The 21,993-nt window shown below is 37.9% G+C and overlaps 1 protein-coding gene across 1 annotated transcript; it reads left to right on the top strand.

Moving 5' to 3' along the window:
• Positions 1-2,232: 2,232 nt before the first annotated feature.
• amigo1 (adhesion molecule with Ig-like domain 1) lies at positions 2,233-5,113 on the top strand. The gene is made up of 3 exons (XM_028797091.2): positions 2,233-2,622; positions 2,935-3,171; positions 3,319-5,113. The coding sequence occupies exon 3, from the start codon at positions 3,491-3,493 to the stop codon at positions 5,015-5,017; it is 1,527 nt and encodes a 508-aa protein (XP_028652924.1). The 5' UTR covers positions 2,233-2,622; positions 2,935-3,171; positions 3,319-3,490; the 3' UTR covers positions 5,018-5,113.
• Positions 5,114-21,993: the final 16,880 nt, after the last annotated feature.

A 21,993-nucleotide genomic window follows, 5' to 3' on the forward strand; every position in this document is an offset into this window, starting at 1 on the left:
TGGATGTCTAAAGTGGCTGCGGGTTTTCATTCCTGCCATTTTCTTAATTAGTAAGCAATTCCTACCACTGAAGAACCATACATCTTTTGCCTTAAATGTAAATTACTTTTTTTTTAAGATTCAGAATAATTTAATGCTTTTCCTTAACCATCAGCCAAACAATAATGACATACAAACAAGACAAAAAATTGCCAGCTAACTAACTCAGAGGTCTCAAACTTGGGATCTAGAGGGCCATCATTTTGCTATAACTAATTTCTTAATTAGGAGTCAATGGCTTTTTAATGCTCTCGTTCTGACACACCAGACATGTTCAAAACTGATTTTCTTTTTTCTGAGAGTACCATCAAATATTTTATTGTCCAGAACAGATCGATATCTCTCAGAGCTATCATTTTTTTTATTTTCAAATATTTTATTGAAACAAATATTGTGTGATGGGGACACAGGGACAAATATGATCAAGTTAGCTGTCATCCTGGCAATTAAATAAGAAAAGCAGATGGAAAGAAAACTTGCAGTCCCTACGACCTACCAGGATTTAAGTCTGGCATCAACACCATACCATTCTGTAAGACCACTTAATCCTGAGCATCACTGAGGGCTGGAGCCTATCCTAGGAAACAGAGGGTGCAAGGCAGAAACCAGAGGCGGCCTTAGGGGTGTGAGGGGCCTAGGGCTGACCAACCCCACGCAGGGCCAATTACAGTATGTCAAATGCTGTTACCGGTATGTGTGGACTGTATAAACTTGCGTGCGAATTTAATAAAAGTAATGTTAACATACACCGGATTTTCTCATTACAGTATTCAGCTAAAATTGTGCAAGATAACACATGGACTTTATCAAAATGTAATGATATAATCTATTACAAAAGTGCAATTCATAATTCATGGCAATACCACGACAGTTTCAAATGAGATACGGTGTCATGCAGAAATTAGCAAGGCCTCTTCTAGAAAAGTTTCCAAATTGCAAGTATACTCTGAGTTTCGATATACAGGATGTCATAGTCATAACTTACATCGATGTCATTTCAGCCGGTTATCATTAGCGATACATATTTTTGTGCATTAATATTCGGACTATGGAATGTTTTCAAAGACGTAAATGTACGGAATTTGACCTTGAAGAGGGATTTTAAATATATATATATATATATATATATATATATATATATATACATATATATATATATATACTGGAGAATATAACTTGACAAATTTCCTCAAACAAGACACTTGTACCTCAAAAGTGAGGCCCCTTTAGGTGCAGGGCCTAGTCGCCCCACTTGCCACCCCCAAAAGCTGCTCTTGGCAGGAACAATTCCCTGAACAAGGAACCAGTTCAACGCAGGATGAACACATTCATGAAAACACCACACGCATACATAGGGCCAATTTAGCATTGCCAATCTATAGAACTTGCATATCTTTAAACTGTGGGAAGCAGACAGATCACCTGAAGGAAATTACAGAAACACGGGGAGAACATATAAACTGCACACAACTCAGGACACTAACCCTGGTCTCCTTACTGAGAACCAGCAGAACGACCTTTGTACCACCCTCGAGTTTGACACCCCTGAAATGATAACAGGGCTTAATTATTTCTGTCGTTGTATTAATGCTGGAAATGTGTGCAGGTGCTCTGAACCTGCACTCACCGAAGGGCGCTATATAAAAAATTAACTGAACCGGATTGAATAAATAATTTGAAACATATTCCTTAATAGTGTCCAATAGATTTTTTTAAATTTCTAAATATTTTTTAACAAGGAAGTATGAAAAGTATGAGAGATTCAATACATACACCGCTAGATCCCCTTTTTTATCACCAGGTTTACTGCTAGGCTTTTGGGAGGCAAGTGGTTTTCCACAGGTTTAGAGGCTCGCGTTTTAAAAGTGAATGCCTAATTACAGCTGTGCACGTAACAGCCACGCGCTACCAGACCTGTCCATTCATGTTTAAAAGTCCCAGACCAGACGGGATACTCAGTACGTCAAGTATAGGTGAAGCACTCACAAATGTCCCGTGAGATCGCTTGCGGACATATCATTAGTAGTACCTGTCCTCAACACATAAAAAACAACATCTACACTACCTCACTTTTGTAAATCCATAACTCGGTGTTCGGGCACATTTTCAGTTATTGCGCATCTGACTAGCAGTCCACGTTTTAAGCTGCTCCCAGCTCGCCGCGTTACATGCAGCATTATGTCAATACAAGTAGAAGCTTGCGGAGCACGAGGATGAAGCGCGGGCTTGAGATAGCGCGCACACGCTCGCGTGCGCCTGTAGACACGCGCAAAGACACATAGGGACTCACGCGGTGTTGGCAGTAGCAGCAGCAGCAGCAGCAGCAGTAGCAGTAGCATTAGCACACTTGCTGATAGGCAGGCAGAATAAAAGTGAAAATCGTCGGGGATAGGAAAAGCAGTGGTGTCAGCGGCGCTGCATTATTAGGATGTGCGCCCGCTATCCGCAGCCGTCGCTCCGTTTCGCTTTCCGAGGAGAATCAGTTGCTTCGAGCTTCCTGGCCGCGTCTCTTCGATCCTCCGGGGCGAGATCGGAGCGGATTGCGTCCCACATCCCTGCACCCGCAGGCATCACAGGGGATTGGTGAGTTTTAAGGTGCACAGCGAACCGCTTACCTTTAGAGAAAATAATAATATTAAAGTGCCGTTACTATTTGTTACGAGAGGAAGACAGACGGTATGGCGCTGGAATCTGTTGCTGTGATGACTCCCTCGCTCTGAATTTTGCTTTGAGTGATTTGCTAGGAGGAAGAAAACATCTGCTTATTTATGAAATATTCAATGGTTTGCCTGGCTTTTATAGAGACACAGGAGGAGGAGGAAGATGCGTGGAAAGTGCACGCCACTGGGATTAGCCTTTGTTGATTGTGGATTTTTTTTCTCCCCCTCCAATCAGAAATCATTGATATAAAACAGAGGAAGAGGACATGACAGGAGGTAAACTGACGGGCACGTTGTAGATTGACTTCCCTTCTTCAGTTAATGTACAAGCGTCCGTCTGGAGTAAAAAATGGTGCAATGCAACACTTGACAACATAGCGTGCCGTCTGGACACCGATGGGTTAACAACGTGCACTTCTAGACACGTTGCACTGTCCTGGATGGTGGGATCCTTTAGTACTTCCTCAACACAGTAAGTGTTCCTTTATGGCTTCTCTCCTGATTCATGCAGATGTCAACTTTGTTGTTCTTGTTCAAAGCAGGCTCAAAAATGTTATTTGTGTCATGCTAACTGTAATGGGCAGGTGAATGTAACCATGACGATGTTAATTTATTGCAGAACAAAAAGTGGCAGGCAGCCAACCATTTCCTCTGCACTGGGAGCTTGGTGATTTCATTGTAGCTCCAGATCTACCATGCGAGGAACTCCAGAGCCAGTTTGCAGTGCCTGTTATGTAACACGCGGCTAACTGTGGTCACCTTCCCACAACCAAGGATATACCCCTTCCACCATGCAGAGGAGTGGAGCCACGTCGGATGTGCTGTTTTTTCTACCTGTCCGCATACCTCCTGAGCGTCTCCTCCTTCCATCTCTTTGGGTGCTGCTATCCACAATTTTGTTGCCACTATCCGGGGTAAAAGGTTCCACACTCAATTTCCACACAACGTGCATTTGCGCCAGCAACATTGTGAGCTGCAGCAAGAAAGAGCTGACAGTTGTCCCTACAGGTTTGCCCAGTTACACAGCCGTGCTGGACTTAAGCTACAATAGCATCACACGTCTCCGGGCCGAGTGGACAGTTAACAAGCTGGAGAAACTGAAAACACTTCTCTTAAACCATAATGGGATGACTTTCATTTCCACCGAGGCCTTCTCCAATGTACCCAACGTGCGATACCTTGACCTCTCTTCCAACAAGCTGCACATATTAGAAGAATGCTTCTTCCAGGACTTGCAGCACCTTGAAGTCCTGCTGCTCTATGACAATATAATTGCTCAAATCGATCGCTCGGCTTTTGAAGGCCTGAATAAGCTACAAAAACTTTACTTAAGTCGAAATAAGGTCTCACGTTTTCCCATGGAGCTGGTTAAAGAGAAGACCCGCTTGCGTGAGCTAACTCTTTTGGATATCTCCTCCAACAACATAAAAACTTTACCTGTGCATGAGCTCAAGATGCTGCCTGCCTGGATCAAAAATGGTCTGTACTTTCACAACAACCCCTTCACCTGTGACTGTGAGCTGTACAGTTTGCTGGCACACTGGCATATAAGAAGGCTCAATTCCGCAGTGGATTTCAAAGATGAGTATACCTGCATTTTTCAGAAAATGACAGTTGGGGTTTTTGAGCTCAGTGAGAATTACTTGAATTGCAGCACAGTTAAGGAGACAGACATTGAGGCTTATCTGGGTGATACTTTGACCATCACTTGTGACACCAAGAACAGAGGCATGACCAAAATGTGGACTACTCCAAACAATGACTCAGTTGCTTTACTTGGGAACAACCACACATATGTCATCACAAACGATGGTAACTTACAGATTCGTCCTGTTCGGGCAGAGGATTCTGGGATCTACACCTGCTTTGCAGTTAGCGATACTCTGAATGAGACTCTCTATGTCTCTGTAAAGGTTCATAACTTTACACAACATGGAGGTCACGAGACACTAAACACTGCCTACACCACCCTGGTGGGATGCATTGCAAGTGTTGTCCTGGTCCTCATCTACCTGTACCTGACCCCATGTCGCTGCCTTTGTTGCCGGGGTGATGGGAAGTCAAAAAGCCAAAAGGAGGACAGCATTCATTCCTCCATGCTTAGTGCCACACCCACCCATGATCTGCTGACTGGGAAAGCAGGGCTTAGCAGACACGTGGCATTTATCGAGCCTTCCAAAAACTTGCAGGGCCAAAATGGCAAAGTGAATCCGGCCCTGGTTGAAGAGCAAGAAAGGAAGCGGGAAAAGGACCAGAGGAAAAAGTCAGATGCTGAGTCCATTAGCTCGGTGTTTTCAGACACACCTATTGTGGTGTAAGTTTAAAAAAAAAATGCACTGAAACTCCAAATCAGCAGCAGAGCTTTCTACTGTGAGTTGCACACAATGGAAATTAAAAAGGTTTCTTTCTTTTTGGTTGGTTTTGTTTCGTATTGTTTTTCCTCAGGTGGTGCCAAGGAATGTCAGACAATGTATATTACTAAATAGGATTAAGAAAAGAGGGAAAACACTCCATTTCAGCTATCTCATTTGTAGCACTTAAACAGATACTGTGAATGTAGGTTGGCTTTGTCTGCTAGGCAGGAGATTGAATATCTCAGATGAACAGGGTGGCACAGTTAAACTTATATAATGGACTTGAGGGAGGAAGTGCGACAAGCAGGTGGAATATAATACCAATATCAGTATCTAGCAGAAGAGAACCCACCTGTGTTCCTCCCACAGAAGTAAAAATTATATCCCAGAGCAGAAAGGGAGTTTTAAATTATGCTAATCATGGTTTCCTAACAAATAAATACATAAAAAGCATGCTATAAAAATACACTGGGCCTGAAAGACATAGAGCTGTAGGTTGCACAGATATAAAATATTTATTGTTAGCAAAATGTTTTAGGTCTCTCCTTTTTATAATCAGGTAGCAAAAATGCATGTAAAGTGTCCGGAGGCCTGTATCAAAAAAGCATTATAAGTTAAAGGTTAAACGGTGGCTCAGTTAAAGGGCAACAGTGAAGTCTGCAAGATTAGACAGAACCTCATGCCAAATATCAAATTATCCAAGGACAGTTCTTGAGTGGGGTCATACTATGGATGAGCAAGCTTTAATTCTGTGAGCCAAGGGTCTCATAAGAGAGTAAACATGCTCTTCTCTTGTGCCAGTATTGTTTATGTCTAAAGTTGACAAAAAGCAGCCATTTAGTTAATATGCATTTTTGCATTGGCCATTCACAAAAATATCCTATTTTGGGACTGGTCTCATTTTCAATTAAAAATAAAAATCTTACTGACTCAGAAAATGTGAGGAAAAAATACAAGAATAAGAACTTAACAGGCTCTAAACAAATGACATTTCTGGGTTTTTATTAGATTACAGAATCATACTAATTGCATTTGGCCCACTTGTGCTATTTTAACGACACAAGAAAGCACAACAAATTCCTACAGCATACATATTCTCCTGAACGTCTGTACACCACTCCCACTACACATCTTTTCAGCTCATAGGAAACTTTCTAATTCTCTAGAGATGCTTTGATTTAGATTATATGCATCACCGGTGTGGTTTGACTGTTTAAAGAGCTGCAGTACTGCATCTGATTTGCTGTGTTGAAAAAAGCCATGGAATTTAGTTTTTTATATTTTTTTAAGGCAGCAGGATATACTCATACCAAAAACTAGATATGACAATGTGTGTTAAAGAGAAAAAGGGCACTTGATTTATAGTTCATGCATACCACCTGTGTACTTCATGTGTGTGTCTTAATGTGGTACTGTGTTAAATACGAGTTCTCTGTGAAATCCAAATTGTTTTCAAACATGTATTCTCTGTGACATGATTTTCTTTTAAGCTATTGATGGGCATTACATTTGGCAGTGTTTGCTAGAATTTTTATTTTCCTTAATCTAAAATTTCTGTATAACGTGTTACAGTCATGCTTCTTTGCAATATATTACTGAAATCAGGGGAATGTGCTCCATTCTTTATTGTATGTATATTCTCTGTTAAATTAGATCCAGCAGCAGTGTTGATTTCTCAGGAGGTTGCTTTGTCTGGATATCACAGGATGAAACTGGCTAAAACTGTGTATTGCCAGAATCAATAAACACACAGTGTAGTAGAGAGTCTATCATAGCAGCGTTTTCAGTAAGAGCAATATATGCATGTTCCCAGAAACAGTTGCTATTAGTATTTACATATCAATATCTGAATTTATGCTGACAATCCCAGTTGTGGCAGGGTTTTCAAGCTGAAGTCATAACATATTGGTAGTTACACTTAAGTCCTTGGCATACTATCATTCATAATTACAGAGCAAATTCCGCCAAGACACTATCAATAACTACACTGTAGTTCCAGTCTTGGCAGTATTAATAAACATATTTTGCTTTGTTAATGACTCTACTTTAAGACATGCTATCTTGTATACAACTGAACAGTTCATTTTGTTGATGACTGGGCTTTTTTAGTATTGGTATCAACTGTACAACAGTACCATAGCTGCAAACAGCACATTTGCGTTTTGTTATTGACTGTCTTTCTAGTCTTGATATCTGCTGTACAAGAGGTCAACAGCCATAGCAGTATTTACTCACAGTTTCAAATCATAGTTATGACAATCCCTGTAATATTATCTATTAACAGCCTCGGGTATCACAGTGTTCTTAAACAGAGTGCTGTATCTTTCACGATATAGTCTTAAACAATTTAGCAGCCAAGCTCATAACAAATTTAAAAACAAAGAGCTGCATTAGTCATGATCATTTCTGTGACAACATTGTAACCCAGGTTCTAACAGTGTTCACGAATGCACGATGGTGTGAGTTACACACAACCTACTGAATTGCACTTAACTTCCAGTTTTGACAGTGACAGTTATATTGCCCATCACAATGTGGTGACTTTCCCCAAGCATTGTTCATCTTACATGTTTTCAGCTTGACTAACACTAGGCAGCAACTCAACAGTCAGGTGCTGACCTATTGAAAAATGACAGGATACTTCCAGCTGCTTGGTGAAAGTCAAGGAAGCATGAAATTAAACTGGATTCTGCAATGAGGCACAGCATGAATTATTTAAAAAAATGCTCCATCTTTACACTCTCTCTTTCCTTCACACATGTACACAGTATAATTGCAGATAATCTGTCTTCTGTATCAGTAGCTCAAATATCCACTGACTACTTTCATTCAAATGAGGGTTAAACTGAAAAGCATGCTTAGCTGGTGGATAAAAAAATGAAAATCACCACAAGAGGCCAAATTTATCTGTGGTGCCTCTTCCTTCAGTTATGTAATAATTTATGTATGTTTGTTTATCTCAGGCATAATAGCTTGCTAGCTTTTTTCTAGATCAGTGCTATTGAAATGGTATGCATAACATTTTTTATGTTTTCTACAACTGAATTTCTTGAACGCGGGGATCATTTCTTAATGAAGAAGAATGCTGGCATTTAAAAAATGCAGTTCATCTTACTGATGCCTACAGTAGATTTGTTATATTTATTCCTTCAAGTGATTATTAATTTTGAATCTTGTTAAGGTCATTCAATGTCAGTGGTCACAAGAATCTAAAAACATTCTTTACAACATAGTTATTTCCATGCTTTTAATCCTATAAAATGGGTATGTATTTTCAAAATAAGTCAGGGTGAGCAAAACAAAAAATAAACCCCAACCGAGTTGAAATCATCTTGTTATTTCTTATTTACTTCACTGTGATAGGAATGGCTTCTGTTCATTCTAAGCAAGGACTTGAGTCAAATAGTAATAATACTGTACTCCTAATAATGATTCTAGGCATGTCCTCAACTGCATGATAGTGAATGCTGAAGCTTTGCAGTGATTGCAAAAAATAGCTGTGCCCCACTAGCCAGCTACAGATATTTTAAGATTTTATAAAAAATAATATGTGCATTCTTGACAGAGATGATACAGTAGAATTCAGTTTTTCCCAAGACTATGTCTAAGAATAGTTGACTGATTCTTTATTCATTACAGCTGTAATATCACTGCAGCTATTACGTCTCTGTAAACCTAATAAAATAATAATTTAAGTAAATCCCATTGATATGCTATTATGTAAATACTGTATGTTTAACTTTTCTTCTTTCTGCAAAAAGTGACCATCACTTTTACATTTTAGTTTAATGCAAATTTAGTATCCATAATTAAGTGTCAAGTAGCTAGAAAGAGATACTAAATATTCAGCTAAGAAATCGTTGTATCAAGAGACCAGGCAAAGTGTTACCTAAATAACCAAGACTGCAAAAACATTATAAGCAATAACATATACCACACAGCAGAAACATGTTCACATAAGCTCAAAAAATTAATTGCTAAGGCATTATATAATGAATTAAACAAATAAAATTAGTAAGCAACCAGGGGGACAGAGTTGAAATTAGACCTGAGAGTTTCAGTATCAGCAATTAGTAAAGGGCTAACTTGTTAAAGTCTTTATCTTGGATCTCACACATGAGAGTGCATTTTGGAATATATTGCAGTACATACCACCACACATAAACTGGCTTTTTTAATAGAAACGTCATCCCATTTCATAAAAGTAAAAATGTGAAAAGTGGCTTGCCTGATCACTAAAGATACAAAAGAGTGTCCATCAGATTCCAAGCTACTTTAGTAAAAGCCTGGATGTAATTTGATTTTGTTAAAGAGGTTTCATAAAGAATATTTAATGAACCAAATGCTGGTGCTTAAAGCCCAACATCCTATCACAAGTGGAACCCAAATGGAAGCAAAATTCCACTTCCATTTGTTTCAAAAGAGGAGCATTTATCCAATGTGAATGGGTATGTTTTGTTGGGAATTGAATTTCTGAAACCCTTTTTCCTCACTCAGAGTCAATTGTTAATACAGTACATATTTCAATAAGAATAGGAAAATATTTGTTGATGAAAGGCAATTGCTGAAAAACTCTCAGAATGAATAGTGCATAATAGAACATTGGGTTATTGTGATTTAAAGATAAATACCAGAGAGAACAAACTTGGTCATAGCTACAGTATATTGTCAATATATAAAATGTTTGGTTTATGATATATATAATTGTTAAATAATTGTATTAACAGATTAAGCAAAAAGGAACACGGTGTCTTCATTCCGGGTTTCCTTGAGTTCAGCCTCTGATTATAGAGAAAGTATCAAGGATGATCAAAAAAAAGAATTTAGGGAGCCTAAGCACATACGATGTCTGATCAGTTATGTTTATACAGTACTTATGACCTGCTTTCTCTGGCTTCCAACAAATTAGGCAGTTCACTTTAACAAGAGTGACTTGTTCTGTCATAGGACTGTAGTCCCCAAAATGATGTTACATTCTTGTAACACAATTTAACATTCTCGAGCCCACTTAATCAAGTTCTATCCCAGGAACACTGTGCACTAAGCAGAAGCCCTAGACAGGGTGCCAGTCCACTGCAGGGCCACTCATAGAAGCCCGGTTTAGGGTAATCTTAAACACACCTTTTAGGAATATACAAGGGAAACCAACATAAACAAGGGGTACATTTACAGGCTCCTCTCAGATCATGACAAAGTCTGGGATTCAAACCCAGGATACTGAATTTGTGTGAAACAGCAGTGCTAACCACTGCACCACCCTGTCAGCTTCTCTGTAAAATATCTGACAAAAGTTATTTTTGAAAGGAAACTCAGTTCTAATAAATAGACACATCTGAGTTGCAGAGATGCCACTAGCTCACCCTGTCATAGTTAGATAACATGTATTTACTGGAGACTTTTATTCAAGGCAGTATAAAAATTATACATGTTCAGTGCCATTCCTTGCACATGCTATAGTTGTAGCCTGTTCAGGTCACACAGTGAGCAGTTGATGGGGTCTGAAACAGCGATTTATGGTCAAGCATCTTGAGAAAACTGACTAGTGCATAAAAAGTGAATAATAAGAAACAAGTTAACAATATTAAGTAAGCCACTTATAGTATGTTTCTGTTATTGATATGTAACAGAGTGGATTACTATAATCATGGCGAAATCTGCTCAGCACCTCTGACTGCTTTTGCTTACTGCAGTTATGGTTGCAACAAAAGAGCAAAAGTCATGGATCTCATTAAAACAATAAGTAAAATTTGTAAATGATGAAAGGCAGACAAAAAATAATATGCAGACAAGTTTTGCTTAAGAAGCAACATGACCATAATTAACAGTACATTGATAACTGCAAAGACACACACACAGAAAAAAATCACTGCTTGCTGCCAGACGTGCTATTTCTGCAGCAGATGAACATGGCACAAGCTGCCCAGATTTTGTAATCGACAATTGGACAGTCTGGTGGCTCACACTAATAAGCAATATAGCTGGTTAGCAACTTCTGATTGAGGGAAACGCTTCCATTCAGTAGAAATGTAGCCTTGTGGCTTCAGATACTTGTGATGTCGGATGGCTCAGTCATCACGATCTGTTGAAATTTCTGTTTATGCAGTAATTTCATATACTAAATATACAGGGAGCAAGGTCAAGAGAATCTGCAAATTCTAAATACACAGGACAGTTAAGTGTAAGGATTTCAAAATCCCAAGGGCAGTTGTTAAGACAAAATTTGCTGTTACTGTACCAGCATGATTATGTAGCAGAAATCTCCTCATATTTTTTCATCTTTTTATTTAAAGAAACAAAATATAATAAAAAAAGCACATCCTATTCAAATGAAAATAACATTGTAGGCTCAATAGCATGTCTCAAAGACACTCCATGAAGTCTCCATGTTTAACCTGCTTACAACCAAGTTGGTCACAAATATGTTGCTAGACTGAGCAGCTGTTTTATCAAGCCCTAGAGAACTCAATTGGTGGTGAAAAATGGCTGCTCATGTCATCAACTTAGTTTGTCAAAAATAACTGCTGGAGTGCAAAGGCATACTTGAGAACTTCACCATGACATTAATACAAATATTTTCTGTTTCATATGCAGTGAAGAATCTTCTCCCAGGTGACATACAGTATATGGATTGCAGAGTGGCACATGGTAATCTTGAATTATCATAACTAATTAATCAGCATTGTGCTTACAGTGTAATTAAGTAAGCACATGTGTGGCATTCCCACTTTTATCAATTGTTCCTAAATTTATATAAAGTGTTCACGTGCTACTAGGTAAAGGCCGCAAACAGTTGACCTACAACCACTTTGTCTTGCTTTTCCCTTTCCCTGCACTGCTTATAAAAGACATCTTGCCTACTTGAGCACACAGATCTTACTTATCATAATTACAATTCATTTGTTTCACTTTGAAATTTATGAAATTAACAGTACATTCTCTGCACTATTGCCTTTAAGGTCAGCTACATGCTGTGGCCAGCACTACACTTGCTTAATATGTGCATTGTGAATGCTGCGTTCACAGATCAAGTTTAGAAACACACTTGACAGAGTACCTCTGGTGTAGAATATGTCCCAAACTGACACCATGTTACTCGCATATACAGTAAATGTGTTTCCATAAAATTGTAGGAAATTAAACCATGTGAGTACAGTGTAAGACTTATTACCTACCTTACCCAGCAAAGCCAAAGTAGACATCTCCTCAAGCTGTTTCCCTAATTAAGATAAGCAATTTATAGTTCAACCAGACCTGTCACATCAGATCATCTCAAAACATGTAGCCTTAATTTAACACTAGTTGGATTCTACAGACTGCAGATTCTTCTGAAGCGGCACAAATTATAAACAATAAGAAAGTCACATCCAAGACAAAGAAAGTCTAATTAATAGAAAAGCCAAAAAATACAGTTGAGAATAATGAATTTAGAAACAGTCCAAGTATTATCATCCATTTACAACACTCCCAGTTTCCCTGAGAGATCAAGGTGAGGGTTGGGCATGGTGATATTATTTAGCCATTCCTGCAAAGCAAGCTTCTGGTATGTTTTTTTTGTCTAAATTGTACTTCAATGTCTTTTTTTATCTGTTTGTCACTCTGTAACCTCTTTCTTTCTCTGAAACACATGGAGAAATTGAATTTTACTGTAAAATGAAACTAATGTACAATTTATTAATAGAAAAGTTGTCATATATTGCATATATGTGTACAGTAACCTGTATCCTCAGATAAAATAGAAAATATAGACTATATATATATATATATATATATAATATAAGAAAAGTGTTTTATGATCGCTGCTGTCTGTCGTTAATTTGTTGTCCATCTCACTTATATACACTAACTCCATATGTATTTTCGTAATATTTAAAACATGTTATAAATGGTATCTGTGTTTGTCCATCTACTGCATAATGTGATAAACATGTCAGTCGAGAAATACACAAAGCATACGAGCCATATTAAAATACAGAGTATAAGCTGTAGTAAATGAAATATGTTCTTGAGCATTACACTCCACTGCTTTGATAGAAAGGAACATTTTATTTCAGGTTATATTGGAACATAAATTTACAAATTATTATGGACCTTTTAATTTCATTACCCTTGTCTTGGAAATTGATCATCCATGTATCTCACCCCGTTCCTTGTGCAGTTAGTTCCTGGCTCTCCTTGCCTTCTAATTCACAAATAAAAAGTCCAGGAATATCTTTTTTTTTAAAAAGCGTGCCTAAAGTGTCAATTTAGAAAATATACATCAGAGGACTTGTGTGCGTGGCTTGCACTAGGTAATGAAAATTGTTCTAATATAAAGTTTTGTGATCATGAAAGTTTTGTTTGTAGATTTTTAGAGCTGTATGTAGATGGGAGTCATTTTGTATTCCCCCAGTATGAAGTCTACCAAAATATTTTTTGTTGTTCAGATTATTTTAATTTATATAAACATAACAAAATAAACAAACAAAACCATATGCTACTCCTAGCTTGCCCTGGATCCACTTGCTTGGAAATTTGATAACCGGCTGATCTATCATCAGTAGGTAAGCAGTTTTATGTGCTCTCCGTAGTTGGGCAAAAATAGACTTTCTATACTTGTACAAAATATCTGTTTAGGTAATTATTCTACTATTCAGCTTCTTAATTATATACATTTCTTTAGTTGGAATATTGGCAGGGTAAGTGGCTTCCTCAAGTCACACAAATTGTCAGGGGTTGGGACAGAAGTAGTAATTCTGTACTTTACAATCTAACACAAACCCATGCTACTTCTTGAAAGACTACAGTTCATGTACTAAAAATGTTTAACATCGTAATCACCATATATGTATTTTATTCTAAATATTTGCCCCAACTGTGCCTTTCATTAAATTTTGATGTACTTTTTTCTGGTATGCCAACTGCAGTGCAGAAACAGCAAATAAATAAATAATCTATTATTTAATTTTTTTACACACATCTAAAGAAGTCATAACAGTGTTGCAGTCTGTGTGACAAATAATAAGTAAGTCCTTTGGGAACTGTGATTGATATTCAAGGACATCACTTAGAATACCTCTCTGACACACTGTCCCAAATGAGAACTGTGAACTTTCAAATGGTATACTTAAAGAAAAATCCAAAAAAGAAGACATAGCCTTATTTGTATAATCTATATATCTGTAAAGTGCAATCTCTTGTTTGTTCTTTATGCACTGCTTTGTTTTTCAAATCACAGACTTGAAATTTGGCACACAAACTTCTCACCATAAATGAAGGTTTGTGACATGTTACTTTTGGCATTACCCCTGAACAGTGGCAGGGATAGCAAGTGGCAAAAAATACAACTGGTCTATGAACACAGGAACAGTGTTAGTGGGAAATGATGGTTTGCACGCTTGTCTTTCAACAAAGAAATCCAAGTTTTCTTTACTCAGGTATTTCCCTCATTTTTGTTATGCCATCATACTGCCCCAGGAGTGAGTTACTTATTGTAATTTGGGGTTCTTTACATCAGAAGGAAAACAAAAAATAAGAATATTGTATTCAAAGAACCTCGCCAATACTAACAACAATAGCCAAGCCCCTAACACACATAAAGCATGCCAATTACAGAGACATATATTGCAGAGGTGTCCAAAGAATTACCCTGGACAGGAGACATGGGCCCAAAGTAGTGGAGGTGTTATTTTGAAAAAACTATTGCTTCTTCCAGAACTTACTGTTGAAGGGTGATGACTACCGACTGACTTGTGAGCTGCGCCTATTACCAGCAGCAGCCAAGCTGATTTAGTGCATAATAATTTTTCCATGTTGACATTCACTTAAGTGCATGGACATGTGCAATGCATTCACTTGTAGAGATCTCGCTGTGCATTAATACATATATTGAGGGATAGTGCAAGGTGCAACGTAAATAGTGCAAACCACTACCATGTAGAACAAATGTACTGTCTGATTCATACAAAGGTACTGGACTAATTTATTTATTTAAAACGCTCACATACAGGAATAGATTTTTTCTTTTTACTTGTTTTTTGTCTCACAGGCAACTTTTGAGCTTGGTTCAATTGCACCCTCTACAGATCACAACTGACATATATGGTGCCAGATATACTTACTTACCTACCTAGTAAAAATGTTACGTAAAGGAAACATTATTATGCACTAAGTGTGACAAATCTGAGGGTAAAACTTTTGGCAATATGTAACACTGCTTTGCACCAAAAAAAATGTTATATTTTATAGATTTAGGTGTGCTGAATCCATTTCTGAAACTGTAATATAAATATCCTAAACTGTTCCTGTGAGATATCAGATTAATTGAAAACTGCAATTTAAAAAAATTGTAGATTTTTTTACTAATAAGTTACATTTGTTTTATGTTAAATAAGTATTTTTCATGCTGAGAATATTATTTGAAGTATATTTTGAGCTGAAAAATGTCAGTCTTCTTCATTCTTAGTTGAGATTGAAACAACCCAAAATGAAGTATTTGCTGCGTATTTTTTTCCTCTCAATCAGTATTTTTTTTCTCTGTTCTTGTTATTTCAGAATAGACAGGAATTTTATATCTAGAAGGTTAGATAGATACCTTTTTAATTGTCCAGAAGAGAGAACGTCATTGTTCAAATGGATTTTACAGAAATATGCAAGGTCGGGCTGATCCATCTATTGTCTTAATCGGGTAACAGGTAAGCAAATGGTAAAAGAATACACAGCTTTCCTTTATTGAAAAAAGAAAGCATGTGCCACAATTTTCTTGGGGATACAAATGTGGAAAACTACAAAGAACTACATGAGGAGTTTCTGTCTTCCTATTTAGCATTTGGGTGCAGTATGTCTTTAAAAATCCATTTCCTCCAGTCACATTTGGATTGATTCTCCCCGAGAACATGGGAGCGGTCTCTGATGAACATTGGGAGAGGTCCCACCAGTGGAAGGTGGAGTGAGTCTATGTTAACAGACATCTGTTGGTCATTCCACCATGAAACACCTTCAGAGGATTATAAGAAAAACTACCAAATAACGGTTTTTGTAAGTAATACTTAATTTTTAAAACATTTATATGTGTAATTTTTTAAATCTAGATAATTGATTTAATCATCCTAAATCAATTAATTTAATGATCCTGCTTTTCCCTAAAATACTGGGTTTTTTTTTTTATTTTACACCTTCATATCTCAAAAACTGGATGTGGTAGAGCATTTCTCTTGCCAGATTTTGATTCAGCACCCTCAAACATGTAAAGAACACCTAAGATTTTTGAAATGTGTAATTTGAAATGAATTCTTACCTTTCCACTGTCACACCCAAGCAACACTGGTTAACTCAGCTATCCATCCATCCATTTTCCAACCCACTGAATCCGAACGCAGGGTCATGGAGGTCTGCTGGAGCCAATCCCAGCTAACACAGGGCGAAAGGCGGGAACCAATCCCGGGCAGGACGCCAGCCTACCGCAGAACACACACCCACACACCAAGCACACACTAGGGACAATTTAGAATCGCCAATTCACCTAACCTGCATGTCTTTGGACTGTGGGAGGAAACCCATGCAGACACAGGGAGAACATGCAGACTCCACACAGGGAGGACCCAGGAAGCGAACCCGGGTCTCCTAACTGCGAGGCAGCAACGCTACCACTGTGCCACCGTCGTAAATTTTAGAAAAATACCAATTACTTAATAAAATATAAGAAAGTAAAATGCTATTTTTGCATGCTTTATAGCAGTCCTTTCTAGCTATTAAGACCTCTTTATTTAGGATGATTTCCATCACACTGACTTCTGTCAAAGATGACTTTAAAACATAAAGATATTAATAGGACTGACTGCTTATGTATGTATTTCTTGCATTTTGTCAATTGTTGGGCCAACTCCTTTTGACTGGGTTTAAAAAATTAACTGTATTTTAATATTTTTTAATATTTGTTCAGAAATGAATACAACATTTTTATGTTGCTTTTTATTTTTATTTATTTATTTTTTTTACAGTTTGAATTGTGGCCTAGTTTGTGTGAAAACTGCAAGGTGTTTTTCTCCCGCATCCTTAAAATGCAATTGTAGATGGATTGGCTGTCACAAATTAGCCCAGTATGAGAGTTTATATGTGTGTGTAATGTTACCCTGTAACAGGCTGACCCCCTGTCCAGGGCTGATTCCTGCCACGTATCCAGTGTTGCCTGGGTAAGCCTACTGTGACACCAGGCCGCATTAGTAATCTTTTAACAGATAGTCCTTTTATTGGCAGTATAAATCTAGATGAAATGTCAAGGTAATTATCACTATCCACCCATCCATTATCCAACCCGCTATATCCTAACTACAGGGTCACGGGGGTCTGCTGGAGCCAATCCCAGCCAACACAGGGTGCAAGGCAGGAAACAAACCCTGGGCAGGGCACCAGCCCACTGCAGGGCATGCACACACACACACACACACACCAAGCACACACTAGGGACAATTTAGGATCGCCAATGCACCTAACCTGCATGTCTTTGGACTGTGGGAAGAAATCGGAGTACCCAGTAATTATCAATATTAGTGCCACAAATAAAATAATGTTATTGTAGCAAGTGTTGCCACTTCATAGGTTTGGTTCTAAGTTGGGGGTGACTGTTGTGTGGATACTTTATTAAGCTAATGATTTTATTCAAAGTGACTTACAAATCACAATGGGTATAGTACAGTTATTATTTCTATAGACAGAGCATTGTCTGTTCATAATTAAAGCAGGCAGCTAGTCCATTGCTTTAGCTGGTAGACATCCACTAGAAACCCTGCTTTTCTTCCATAATCCAAAGACATAGAATTAGGTTTATTGGTACCTCTAAATTTGCGTGCTATTTTGTAGCAAGGGCATAAACCATGTGATACACCGACATGTCCCAGACACAGAATATGTGAGTTTAACAAAAAATAAAATAAATAATTAAATGGATGGACAGATTTGCATGACATAGACATTGAAACTCCAAAAGGTTTGTTGAAAGGAATAGAAGTGGAGCAGATCTAAAAACTAACTGAAATTAAAGTTCACTCATATAAAGGTCACTTTCAGGACTAGAACAAGAAAGTTGTGCTGCAAATTTTATATTTGCGCAGTCCTGAGAGTATTCTTGTCAAATTCAAGTGTATATATTATATGGTCTTTGTGCCCAAGAGAGCCTTGTATTTTGAGGAAAATTTGTGAGTTAAAAGAAAACACTTCTGAATAATGATTTTTTTTTTTATTTAATCTACTTGGAAAAGACCAAGTAATACCATCCAGACTGAGTTGCTTTAATGTTCCCGTGGCTGCCTGGATTACTAAATTCAGGCCACTCCATGGCTCAGATTAACAACAGCAGGTTTGAAAATTGATGTTGGGTGAATACATTAACAGTCAGCATAAAGACCAGCTACTGTATTTTTACAGCACATATGAATATATGGTAATACGCTGAACATTCAAATGATTACTTGGTTAGCTTTAACTAGATTGAGGTTCTCAAGCTATGTCTAGAGAGTCCCTGCGGCTGCACAATTTTGTTCTAACTAATGTCAAAATCAGCGACTCCTCACATAATAAGTGGGCCTTTTTTGTTTGTCTAGTCAGAAACAACAACAACATTTTTATTTCGATAGCACATGTTCATACAAGGAATGTAGCTGACAGTGCTTTACACAATTTAAAAGAAGAACAACAAAACAGCAAGTTAGAAACAGATAGTTATATACTGTATAGCCAAATAAATAATATATCAAAACTAACTTATAAAGAATCAATATGTGCTCACATAACACACATACTGTATACTAGTAGAATCCTAACTTGAAGATAAGTTTTTTAGGTCTATTAAGATAAAACCGATCCTATTGTCAGATGTCCAAGGAGGACAGAAAAAAAAACTGAAGGGACAAGATACTGGAGAAAAAAAAAAGTCTACAGGGGTTTCATATCAAAAGACCGCAACCCCAACATGGCATTTTACCTAACATAATGGTACTAAAGTCCATCCATCCATCCATTATCCAACCCGCTATATCCTAACTACAGGGTCACGGGGGTCTGTTGGAGCCAATCCCAGCCCACCGCGGGGCACACACACACACTAGGGACAATTGCCAATGCAACTAACCTGCATGTCTATGGACTGTGGGAGGAAACCCACACAGACATGGGGAGAACATGCAAACTCCACTCCGGGAGAACCCTGGAAGCAAACCCGGGTCTCCTAACTGCGAGGCAGCAGCGCTACAACAACAACAACATTTATTTATATAGCACATTTTCATACAAAAAGTAGCTCAAAGTGCTTTACATAATGGAGAGAAGAAAAATAAAAGACAAAATAAGAAATTAAAATAAGACAACATTAGTTAACATAGAAAGGAGTAAGGTCCGATGGCCAGGGTGGACAGAAAAAACAAAAAAAAACTCCAGAAGGTTGGAGAAAAAAATAAAATCTGTAGGGGTTCCAGGCCACGAGACCGCCCAGTCCCCTCTGGGCATTCTACCTAACATAAATAAAATAGTCCTCTTTGTAGTTCAGGCTTTTCATGGAGTCACTTGATGCTGATGGTCATACAGACTTCTGGCTTTTAATCCATCCATCATTGTTGGAACATCATGGTGCTTTGGGTAGATGGTGGTGGCGCACGCCACCACCAACAGGACACCGGAAAAGGAAACAGAAGAGAGAGTAGGGGTTAGTACAGATTTTGAATGAATAGTTATTATAATGAATTGGATATACAGAGTATCAGGATTAAATTACAGTGAAGTTATGAGAAGGCCATGTTAAAATAATGTGTTTTCAGCAGTTTTTTAAAGTGCTCCACTGTATTAGCCTGGCGAATTCCTATTGGCAGGCTATTCCAGATTTTAGGTGCATAACAGCAGAAGGCTGCCTCACCACTTCTTTTAAGTTTTGCTCTTGGAATTCTAAGGAGACACTCAGTTGAGGATCTGAGGTTACGATTTGGAATATAAGGTGTCAGACATTCCGATATATAAGGCGGGGCGAGATTATTTAAAGCTTTATAAACCATAACCACTGCACCACCGTGTCACCCCTGGTATTAAAGTCAGTCTTGTTATTTTTAATCTTCATTTTAGACAAAACCTAGACAAACAGACACTCCAAAGTGTGAAATTTAGAAAGATTTAAATCTTTTTTCAATAGTTTATACTACAGCCTCACATTATCAGAATGATGAGGTCAAACCGTAGCTCAGGCACTGTCTGTGTTGCATTGGCATGTTTTTCCTTTGTTTGCATGCATGACCAACACCTCGTTCAGATAGCAGTTTAGGTTGTTTAGGAACTGTAAATTAGCCCAGTGTGAGGACTGCCATGTCAACTAAGGTCCGGTCCTGCAATCCACAACTCTAAAATGAATCATGAATTTATCAGTTCTTAACAGTGTATGATACCCTTTTTTCTTTATAATTTGCTTCCTTAATTGTATATAAATAACGATCATTCATAAAGAGTGGAGTAGGCAAAGATGCAAATTAAGAGAACACTCAGATACTTAATAAGATGCTATAAAAAAAAATCCTGTAAAAATGTATGAATGCACACAATAAGTTCTGAAACTGAGAAATAATAGCATTCATATGCGACAGAGTCATATTAAACCAGGGATTCATTGGAACAAAAATTCACAGTTGCATAAGTCCCCATTACCAAGTTAAGGAAATACTATACAGTATAAGAATGTGTTCCAGTTTGCCTCATTTAATATAAACAAAAAAACATTTCTTTTTCAGCATCTGAGTTTTCTTTTAGCATTGGGATTATGTTATTGTACCCCCCTGGATTTAGAACAAAGGCTTTGATCTTTGTTTCCACTATGCCACAACACACAGAAAGTAAAGAATTATATTAATTTTGAAAAAGAAAACGCCTCAGGGATTCTCAGTAAAAAAAAAAGGATCACACAGGAGACTGTAGGGCATCCATCTATCTATTTTCTGACCCAATTATCCACCTCAGATTCTATGTATATCCAGATCCCAGTTTATAATTTGATTAATTTTATGAAGCTCCCTAGCCTGACCCTGACAATGGACTATGCAAGAAGTCAATGTAATAAAATAAAGACATTGCAATGACACAAATGCATTTACGTAAAAAAGTAAAATATTTATGAGGATTGGGCAATTTACCTATTACTGTATATATTAATTCAATTCCTTAGCTTCCCTTCCAGATTAAGCAGATGGGTTTTCCTTTATACAGATTTCAGGCAGGTCTGAATAGCGTTCTTCGACCTCGCTCCTCACCGCCTCCAAAGCCTGACGGTTTTTGTTGCAGTTGAGCTTCTGATCACTAAATCACAGGCCCAGTTGTAGAGGTTATTAGCCCAGAGTAGCCTAAGAGGCACACCAGTGGGGCACTGCATGCTGCAAGCAGCATAAAAGAGTATTCATAGTTTTATGTCTGCTTATAACACTGAATGAAATTAACCTTTACTCGATAAATACATTACATCTTTGAGAAAGTGCCTTCGTTGCCTCAAAACAGGAGGGCTGTGCACTAACCTTTTCTTTAGCCCAAAGTTACACTCTTGCTGTGCAAAAAGAGATAGCAGGGAGTGAGTGGCCTCTTTAAGGGAATGGATTTTCAAACAATTCTAATTAAAGCGTGAAGGTAGCCAAATGCAATATTTAATTTTGGAAATTGGTGGAGAACACAGCACAATATCCCACTTACACTGAATGTTGAGGATTTTCTTTCATTATGAGGATGGAACAAATAAATTAATAAATATTTAATTAGGTAATGTCTAGATAAAACAGATTACCTTAGTGCCATGTTGTAAGCAGGTTGCAGGATTGGCACTCCAGCCACTGTTTCATTCCATTCAAACTACTGTGGTGCTGAGCTGTCACCCATTGCACGGCTGCATTCTGGTCCTAATTTGGGATCCTGAGGTGGTTTGTCGTGTGGTGTGTGCGGCAGTGCCTTGT

The sequence above is a fragment of the Erpetoichthys calabaricus genome, chromosome 3 (assembly GCF_900747795.2).
Source record: "Erpetoichthys calabaricus chromosome 3, fErpCal1.3, whole genome shotgun sequence".
In the NCBI taxonomy this organism is placed as follows: Eukaryota; Metazoa; Chordata; class Cladistia; order Polypteriformes; family Polypteridae; genus Erpetoichthys; species Erpetoichthys calabaricus.